At 29.2% G+C, this 10,043-nt stretch overlaps 2 protein-coding genes across 2 annotated transcripts in view; both read left to right on the forward strand.

The window, feature by feature from the left end:
• The first annotated feature begins 436 nt into the window (after nt 1-436).
• LOC100168609 (F-box-like/WD repeat-containing protein TBL1XR1) lies at nt 437-4,992 on the forward strand. The gene is made up of 9 exons (XM_001950330.5): nt 437-661; nt 726-1,170; nt 2,525-2,663; nt 2,735-2,896; nt 2,961-3,143; nt 3,682-3,884; nt 3,949-4,114; nt 4,229-4,330; nt 4,513-4,992. Exons 1-9 carry the CDS (start codon nt 604-606, stop codon nt 4,540-4,542), a joined length of 1,488 nt encoding a protein of 495 aa, XP_001950365.1. The 5' UTR covers nt 437-603; the 3' UTR covers nt 4,543-4,992.
• Nucleotides 4,993-8,730: 3,738 nt separating this feature from the next.
• LOC107883195 overlaps nt 8,731-10,043 on the forward strand; it is a 3,810-nt gene continuing 2,497 nt past the window's right edge. Inside the window, exons 1-2 of the mRNA XM_016802798.2 lie at nt 8,731-9,371; nt 9,624-9,759. Of these exons, the coding sequence (XP_016658287.1) occupies nt 9,253-9,371; nt 9,624-9,759 (255 nt within the window). The 5' untranslated portion in view covers nt 8,731-9,252. The remainder of the gene's footprint in view (nt 9,372-9,623; nt 9,760-10,043) is intronic.

Genomic DNA, 10,043 nt, shown 5'->3' on the forward strand with positions numbered 1-10,043 from the left:
TTTTTAAAATGTGGTCGGGCAATTTTAAAGCTTCCCGGCCTCAATATCTTAATTATTTAATGTAGAGATTCCCTAATGGCGTAATATACATTTATTCATAATCATGGTTTAAATAAACTCATGCTCATATTAAAGTTATGAAGTAAATAAAATATGGCCGGCCGGCCACATTTTTTAAAAAAGAGGTCGGGCCATGGCCCGACGTCATCTGGTCACCATGGACTTCGGCGCCACTGCCACGGTCATAGAAGATCTTCTAAGACCGTGTACTACACTATCGAGTGTAGTATATACATCTCGATGAATCGTGGTCGTAATCGAAAGTACAATTCTGATATGATTATCTTTTTTTATCATAAAATACGATAAGAATATTCCAAAGAGGATATACAGTTTTTGTTTATCTCGGGGGTTTTTTTTTTAGCGGTAGTGCATTTGCCAGTCGCGTTGAATGCTGATTCGTAAACACTGAACTTAGGTCTCCATCGAATTTCCTTAGGGCTTAGTTCTTAGCATTAAGTTTTTTATATTTATTATTTATTATTATTATCCAAGAGTATGCTTAACTTTCGTACTTTTTAAAATAGTTAAGTTATCCAAACTATGGCTTTTTCGAGTGACGAATTGAACTTCCTCGTTTACCGATACCTACAAGAATCTGGTAAGTGCAATAACCCTTAATTGTTTTTTGGTCTACTTTAGAATTAAATGCATATTTCGTTTAGGCTTTCAACATTCGGCATATACATTTGGTATTGAATCGCACATTTCTCAGTCCAACATCAATGGAGCTTTGGTTCCACCAGCTGCTTTGATTAGTATCATTCAAAAGGGTCTGCACTACACCGAAGCTGAGATATGCGTTGGAGAAGATGGATCAGAACAGCGTCTGACTGAGAGTTTATCTTTGATTGATGCAGTCATGCCGGAAATTGTAGCCAGTCGACAGAGCCAAAATCAACAAAAACAAAGTGTCGTCAAGAATGAAGCACAAGAAACAAATGGTGAAGAAGGCACAGCAACAGTGACCCCAGCTGTAACTAGCACTGAAACAATGGAACTAGATAGCAGTATTGAAATACCTGCTGAAAAATCTACTATTCTTAAAGGTCATGAATCTGAAGTTTTTATTTGTGCGTGGAATCCAACCACTGATTTGCTTGCTTCTGGGTAATTATATAATTCAAACACCTTTTATTACAATATTTATGTATTACTTAACAATTTTAAACTGTGAGTTAGGTACCTGATAATAAATTTACGTATATATTCATTAATAAGTACTATAAATATTTATAACTAAAGACCGGATTTATATGCATTTTAAATTGTAAAATATGCATACAAACATGCACTAAAAAAATCAAAATATGCAAGAAAAAAATGCAAAACATGCAGAGTAATTTTTGATTATTACAGCTATTTATTTATTGTAAAGTTATAAAATCAAAACATACCTAAATTATGAAAAAAACTAAAATTATAAAAATAAACTACAATATTATATTATATAATGGTGATAAAAATGAATTAAAATGAAAAAATATACAATTTATTCGATATTAAAAAAACAATAAGTAACAATAATATATTCCATATTGACCTCGGTTAAATTATGTCGGTGGTTTGTATGTTTGTATGTAGAAAAACTTTGTTCCGCATCAACGCTTGTTATGGGTGCATATTTAAAACTCGACAACATTTCCGGGGAATAATGTTTGATAGAAGAACTCTTCAAGTCAACAGTCTCACCTTGGTGTATTTTAGCAATTTCTTTTAAATTAGCAAGCCTTTATTTTTATTAATAATTTCGGAACATTTTTTTTTTTTTTTATTAATACGCTATTTTCAGAAAAATTAATAATAGAATTCGTAACTTGTTCAAAAATGTATAAAGTACCTATGAGCACCTGAAGTCTCAAGATTTTAAATGCTTTCAAAAATAATCAAAAAATTTGTTTTAATATAAGTTAAATTTTTAATTATATTTGATTTAGTTAGAATTTGTTTACAGTTTTGAATGCTTTTGACACCATCTTCTTCATTCTTGTGTGTTTTGAATAATATTTAGATAAGATAAAAATATACGATAGGAAAACCAGTATGAAATTAATACCTACCTACCTACCAAGTTATACGATAACGTAATATTATATTTTTAAAAATATTTTCAATTTTTGTATTGTGGAAAAATGTATATAATATAATAATTATACATACAATTATAAAATTAAATTTAATAATTAAATTAAATTTATGCCTAGTGTATACGTATTATGCAAAAACATGTGTTTTTATGTAAAATATGCACTTATTCCTAAAATATGCAAAAATATGCAAAGTAAAAATTTGTAATATTTATTTAAGTATGATTGATGAAAACCTATTGACTGCATGTAATTTCTTATAAAAATATGAACATGCATTATATGCAAAATCCGGTCTTTACTTATAACCTAAGTCCAAGGGTCATCTAGCATTTTATATTTTTTAATTTTAAAGATAAAACAATTTTCATTTATAGATCAGGAGATAGTACAGCGCGTATTTGGGATATGGCTGACAGTTCGGGTTCTCCTTCTCAACTTATATTGAGGCATTGTATTCAAAAAGGAGGAACTGAAGTACCCAGTAATAAAGATGTTACTTCCCTTGATTGGAATGTATGTAACTTATTTTCTACATTTTAAATAATTATTTTATTTTGTTACCTATAGTTATTATTTATGTTTAGTGTGATGGAACATTATTAGCTACTGGTTCCTATGATGGTTATGCTCGAATTTGGATGACAGATGGCAGAATATCAAGCACTCTTGGTCAACATAAGGGTCCAATATTTGCTTTAAAATGGAATAAAAGAGGGAATTATATACTCAGTGCCGGAGTTGATAAGGTAAATAATATTATTTTTTTTCCATTCTACTTTTGATTCATGATTTTTTGTTTGTTTTTATTAGACTACTATTATTTGGGATGCTGCTTCAGGCCAGTGCAATCAGCAATTTGCATTCCATACAGCACCAGCATTGGATGTAGATTGGCAATCAAATAGTAGTTTTGCATCATGTAGTACTGATCAATGTATTCATGTTTGTCGTTTAGGTGTTGATCGACCAGTAAAATCATTCCAAGGACATACAGTTAGTTATTATTTAAGGGGATTCCACCCGGTGATATTCTGTATAGGATTTTAAACCTTGGAATTACTTGCTAAACATGCATGTTTTGTCTCCATTTAACAAGTGCGTAAAATAACAAATTCACGCTCAGAAATCACGTTTACCTCCGTTCGTTTAAACATTCAAGTGAATCGACATATTATGAAACTTGATGGTAAAAACATTATCTGTGTTTGTATGTTGGTTTTTTAAAATTTTTCAAAATTATGCATTTATAATATAGCATAAATTGAAAATGCTCATAACTCACTTAAAAACTGAATTATCATAAAAACATACAAACATAGATAATGTTCTTACCATCAAGCTTTGTAATAGGTTGATTCACTTAAATTTTTAAACTAATCTAAACGTGATCTTGTATAAATTTGGTATGTTACGCACTTGTAAGTCGGAGACAACACATGCGGGTGTGGCGTCCTTCCATTCACTATAATTGTTTTCCCTTTAAGAACTAAAAATATTGAGTTACTTCATAATTTATTGAAATACATTTTAGAATGAAGTTAATGCTATTAAATGGGATCCTCAAGGAAATCTATTAGCTTCTTGTTCAGATGACATGACTTTGAAGATATGGTCTATGAAACAAGATACTTGTGTACATGATTTACAAGCCCATAACAAAGAAATATATACAATAAAATGGAGTCCAACTGGTCCAGGAACCGCCAATCCAAATATGAATCTAATACTTGCTAGGTAAGTACAATTATGAATTTATGTCTTAACAAGACCGTTAATAATTTATTATAAATATTACCAGTGCATCATTTGATTCAACTGTACGTTTATGGGATGTTGAGCGAGGTGCATGCATACATACTCTGACCAAGCATACTGAACCTGTCTACAGTGTAGCCTTCTCACCCGATGGAAAGTTTTTGGCATCTGGCAGTTTTGATAAATGTGTTCACATATGGTCAACACAAGTAAATATTTATTATTTATATAAGAACACCAGAAATAATAATAAAAATATTAAAAAACAGTCAACTTCCATTTTGTTCTTGGATAAAATAATAATTCTGCTATTTTTATTTCAGAGTGGTCAATTAGTTCATAGTTATAAAGGAACAGGTGGTATTTTTGAAGTTTGCTGGAATTCTAGGGGTGACAAAGTTGGGGCAAGTGCATCTGATGGAAGTGTGAGTATAGTATTTACAGTTTTGTCAAATATTATAATGATGTAGAGTTACTTATTTATATAATTCTGAACTATCTTGGTATTGTTAAATGCAATTAGTATATTATACTAGAAGTTATAACAATTGAGTTTGCAAGTGTTTGGAATGACTTTTTATGATTTTTTTATTTATTTTTTTTGCAGGTATTTGTATTGGATCTTCGAAAACTCTAATTCTTCTGACATAATTTATTTTTACTTTGAGTTTTCCCTATTTTGGATACTGATTTCCAATTGTTTACTAAACAAGTAGCAATTTTCACTCCTGTTTATATAAGTTTATAATTATGGTGTTGTATCAAAGAAAAAATAATTTACTGATACACTAGTTGTATTAATGTAAATTATATATAACATAATATATTATTATATGGATGCACAATTATTGGTGAAAATTGCTTCTCTTTTAACCATAGGCTCTGTGAATTTGTGTATTTATATTACTATACTATTATTGTGAAACCAATTTTTTATTGTCATTTATTTTCATCGCAATAGTGATTTATATATATATATATAATTCTTGTCAATAACAACTGACTCAGCAGGATGTATGTAATAAAAAACAAAAATTAATTAATTATAAAATAATAAAAACCACATAACAAAAAAAAAAAAAAAAAATGTTGACAATGTGGAGTTGGGTTAATACTTGTACACAGTATCAAATATACTTAACTTTGTATACCTTAAAATAATTTTATATTTTATTTTATCTATGATTAGGTATGATTTTATGATAGTAGTTAAAAAATTAAGCAAATATAATATTATTTTTTATGTTGTAAGATGTTGTTATATTTTATGCCTGAAGGCAACTCATATTATAAATCTTTTGTTTACTTGTTGCTTTCAGAAAACTTTTTATGTGAAAGTATTAAACCATAATTTTTCACTCAATATTAATGGATACAAATTTAAATTTAAAAACTATCTTTTTATTATAACTGATATAATATTTTAAATTGGATTATACGGTATATTTTATGTTGCACTTGAAAGTAATTAAAAACTAAAAATGTATTTGAATTGAAAATTGATTACAGATTTGAAAACAAATTATAAATGTATATCTTAATTATTACAATATAAACCATTTACTATGGTATTGAAGTATTATATAATTTAATTTTAAAATTAATAGATTGTACTGTTATAATATAATGTTGACTCAGTATTTTATATAAACCTGTTATTAGTAGGTAATATAATATTTATTTAAGTAAACAAAAAGGTAGCATATTTAATATTTATACATAAATTACAATTTTTAATTTTATTATTATTAAATATATCTAAAAATTATCATTTTGCATAATCCAATACATTCTTAAATTTTATAAATTTATAAATTTAAATAAAATATTTGATTTCAATGATATTTATTTTGTTTAAAACTTAAAAAAATAATTTATACTTATTTTTTTTACTGAAACAAAACAATGATTTATTTGGGATTTCTATTATTTTAAGATATTTCTTTTTCATTAAAATATGATGGATGGTTTCAGATTTTTTGCCAGAAATTTCGGTTTGTGTTTGTTTCATTCTCTGTATTAATTTGTATGCTCACAAACTAGTTTTTATATTATATATTTATAATGTTTGTATAAAATCGTGTCGACATTTTGTTGTGCTTTCTGTCTTAATTTTGTAGAGTACCTAATTCAGTATAAATGTGCAGTCATTGATCTTATAATAATCGAATTTCATATTATATCTATTTCCAACAGCATTGTAAAGTATCTATTTGTTATTAGATTTAAATACATAATTTTATCATATAAATGTCTTAGTTTAAAAACTACTGAATAAAAATAGTATAAAATAGTTCAGAAAATGTATGTCATCACATCACCTTTTGGAGTAGTTAAAATGTGTAGTGATTTTAAATTTAGAGCGTGGTTTCTGGTAGTAAATTGGATCTAGGTATAGTTGCTAAATTGGAAGGTGAAAGGAAAATAATATACAGAAGGTACTTATTAAAATAACCGGGAAAAATAAAATAAAAAATTTAGGAAAAATGGGAATTTGTATGCAATCATAAATTGATGATGTATTTTTGTTGTCATTCAAAAATAAATAACTAGATAACTGAAATTTTCAACGAGATTTCATATTAATTTAAACTGGACATAAGAAATTAAATCATTTTCAAAATATTTTGGATCATTTTGTAATAGGTACCTCTATCTATGGTTTTATGTATGATATAAATGTTGTTTTGGGGTAAAAAAGTTTGAAAATTTAACAGTTCTAATTTTCAAAATATTTATAAAAAATGGCAAATTATTTTGTGGTATAAAATTCATATAATTTCTAATACCTATTCATTCCTAAAGTTTGAAAATGTAATATGGTTTCCATCACGGTAGATTATAGTTATATAATTATAATTATTATTATTATAATCTACCGTGGTTTCCATATAAGTTTCCACAAGTGTTGTATAAGGCATGAGCGTCTGAATATATTGAAAAAATTGGATATTTACCATTTTTGTTTATTTTTAGAAGTCATAGATGTTCATTAGATTTAGATGGGCAAGGTAATTGCATTTAGAGTCACTACAACAAATAAGCGCTAGAGCGTAATGGAGATTCATTTCGGTAGACACTATTCTAGATTCGTTGGGCAACCATACTATCTTTAATCGTGGCGTTGACTCAATTTCAGCTTCAAATATTAATTTTATCGGTATAGGTCGATGTGTAACCTGTATACATAGACCTATTAACTAAGTTAATAGGTTAATAGGTCTATGCGACTATGCCTTTATATCTTAAATCGTGGTTTTTTGATTAGACAGCCGTCTTGTTGTGTTATATTAATAATAATAATAGCATATTTTAATACTCCGGATGACGGCCGTTGTGTATATAAAATACAAACATAAATATATACCTCGAGTAACTAAGGTATATTTATTATATGGTAACTAATAGCAAATTAATTAATGCTTATAATATAAATAGTGAAGACATATTATTATTGTTATATTCTCGAAACCAATATGTACATTCTCGCGGTGTGTTTATTGTTTGTTCTGCATGAATCATCGTGCAGACCATTGGATCATAGTGAACCGATGAAATCGAGTAACAAAATAACAGAATACTCAAAAAATAGATATTTATGGACTATGCACCAACTACAACGATGTTATTTGTGGTCAAGTACGCTACCTTATGAAAAGAAAATGGACTATTTAATCACTTTACAGCGCAAAGTAAACATTTCTACTTGATCAGGCGATATAGAACCTATATATAGTGTAAAAATAATATAATGTTTTCAGATATCTGACGTAAAACAGCAAAATATAAACAAACACCAACAAATCAAAACCAAATCATTAGACCATAAGCCATTCATTCACTTCAGGAAATCATTATTCGATAACCCATGTATAACGGGTATTTTTATTTTTTTTGGCTCTTGGATAATCTGGAACCATTATCACATACACGTAATGTTTAGTCCGTCTAAGACCGTGGTTTAGTCTATGATCACACTGTTTTTATGACACTTCATTTTTCAAATATCGTTCAATGTAAATTTCATGATCCATTATCGTTATCATTATCCATTATCGTCATTATCATTTGTTGTGTCAATTGTATAATTAATGTTTGAGTGTATTGTAAATCTGTGCTGTCCAGTAGCAGCTACTGTCCAGTAGCAGCAGCTGCTGCCATCACATTATACTTATCTATGCATCTAAGGCTACAACTAAATTGTTAAGTACATTGTATCTGTCCAAGGTTTATAAACCTTGGTATCTGTCATCTTAACAATCATTTAATTTAATTTTTTATCAAGCATTGCTGTGATTTTTTTATATATTTTTTGTATGCATCAAAAAATATTACATTTATACAGTCCACAACATGTATTTTCTTATTTATTTATACTAATGGTACCATTGTCCATATTTGGCAGTGGCCTGATGATATTCACATAATGTTCAAGATATATTATCCACCGGCTCGGGTATCTCGCGCCCGGAGCTTGTGACCTTTGCCCACGATAAATCCGTGGGGGTCCACCAGCGTTCTCCCTTCTCTCGCCAGTGTGTGGCGGTTGGCTCTTATTCACCGACAGATAAAATTGAATATGACAGTGCGTTTTGGTCTCTCGTGACCTATGTACGAGACGTCGTCGCCGTTGCCCTTATTGTAGCAACAGTGCTAATAAACACGTGTTTGTAGCGTTCCTTTTGTAAGTGCTTGTTGCGCCGTTCAGCCAGTCGACTTGGACTTGCCTTCGACCGTTTTGCGTGTCCGTCCATTGTGGAGACTCGCGTGTTCTTTCGGCGACGTTAGTGGTGGTTTCGGTAGCTGCGTGTGCTATTGTTGGGTTGTTCTGCACTCAGATGTTGTTGTGTCGTAGCGACAGCGCTTTCGTTGCCTTTCGTTTATTTTCTTTGTCTATGGTTGCCACTAGTGGGGAGATTCGAATTTGGGCATATTCGCACACCTGTGATCTCTAATCAGCCGCAGACGAAGCGGCGCGGCGTCTACAATCAGTGTTATATTATCGGAGGCAACAACCTGCCGATTGACACCAGCTTTCAGTAAGGCTCTATATAGAATGGATATGATATGCCGCCATTTCGCGACTCATTTATAAATAACCGTAATGATAAAATAAACGCGGCAATTTCATTTTCACATATTATTATTATTCATTGCAAGTTATTTTATTTTGGCTATTGTTATTTGTTCTGTGCTTTTTCTGTGTGCTAATGTGCCATTTGGTATGTACTATGTACTTGTGGCTTATACTTTATTGTATTTTATGTACGGCTTAGATATAAATATATTATTCACTTTCATTATATTCTATCTGTTCTTCTACATTTGAGCTCCAAAAATATTTATTATGGGAGGATGTACTGCCCCAAACTGTAGTAATTCCCGGAAAAACAAAATTAAATTGTTCCGTTTTCCAAGAGAAAAAAGCAGAAAGGACATATGGGTTCAGAATTGTAGCTATGCGAAGTAATTATGTCTAAAATATAAATATTGTGTGTTTATAATAATGTACCAACCAATACATTATCATAAATGTTAAAAATATTTAATATAATCAAAGTAGTTAATATTATGAGTTAGTTAGTAGTTAATTATATTTTGTAATTTATTCCTGATATATTTAGTTTATAGTATAGTATTGTTAATTGTATTTAGTTAAAAATACCTACCCAATAACAATTTATTAAAATAATTATAGTTCCCTATTAATTTATCAAGGTACACTTTGAAAAAAGTCAGTTTGAGTTACATTGCCAAGATGGGATTGTCAAACTTAAGCCTAATGCCATTCCAACACTTTAATGTATCAAATCCACCTGCTAGACTTGACACCAAAAGGAAATCTGTTTATAAGGTATCTACTTAATATCATACATGTCATTTTTTGACTTTTTTGATCACTATGTATATTGGGATATGGGATTCATACATAATATTGACAACCAACTTTATAACACACTTGGCATGTTATTACATTCCAAAACCTAATAATTTAATATTAAACATTTGGTATAAATCTACTTTACCGGACACCCTTTTTTTCATTTTTTTTCCTTTCAAAATACGTGTTTTTTTATGCTGAATTCAAAACTGTTTGAAAAAATGCCCGCAAACTTACCGTTCAAAAGTTATGGAAGT

This window comes from Acyrthosiphon pisum, chromosome A2 (genome assembly GCF_005508785.2).
Source record: "Acyrthosiphon pisum isolate AL4f chromosome A2, pea_aphid_22Mar2018_4r6ur, whole genome shotgun sequence".
Taxonomy (NCBI): domain Eukaryota; kingdom Metazoa; phylum Arthropoda; class Insecta; order Hemiptera; family Aphididae; genus Acyrthosiphon; species Acyrthosiphon pisum.

Excerpts from the sequence above, each read along its gene's own strand:
- LOC100168609 (XM_001950330.5), top strand. The coding sequence starts at position 604 with ATGGCTTTTTCGAGTGACGAATTGAACTTCCTCGTTTACCGATACCTA. Across the intron at positions 4,115-4,228 it reads TTCACATATGGTCAACACAA|AGTGGTCAATTAGTTCATAG; the intron begins GTAAATATTTAT and ends TTTTTATTTCAG. Across the intron at positions 4,331-4,512 it reads CAAGTGCATCTGATGGAAGT|GTATTTGTATTGGATCTTCG; the intron begins GTGAGTATAGTA and ends TTTTTTTTGCAG.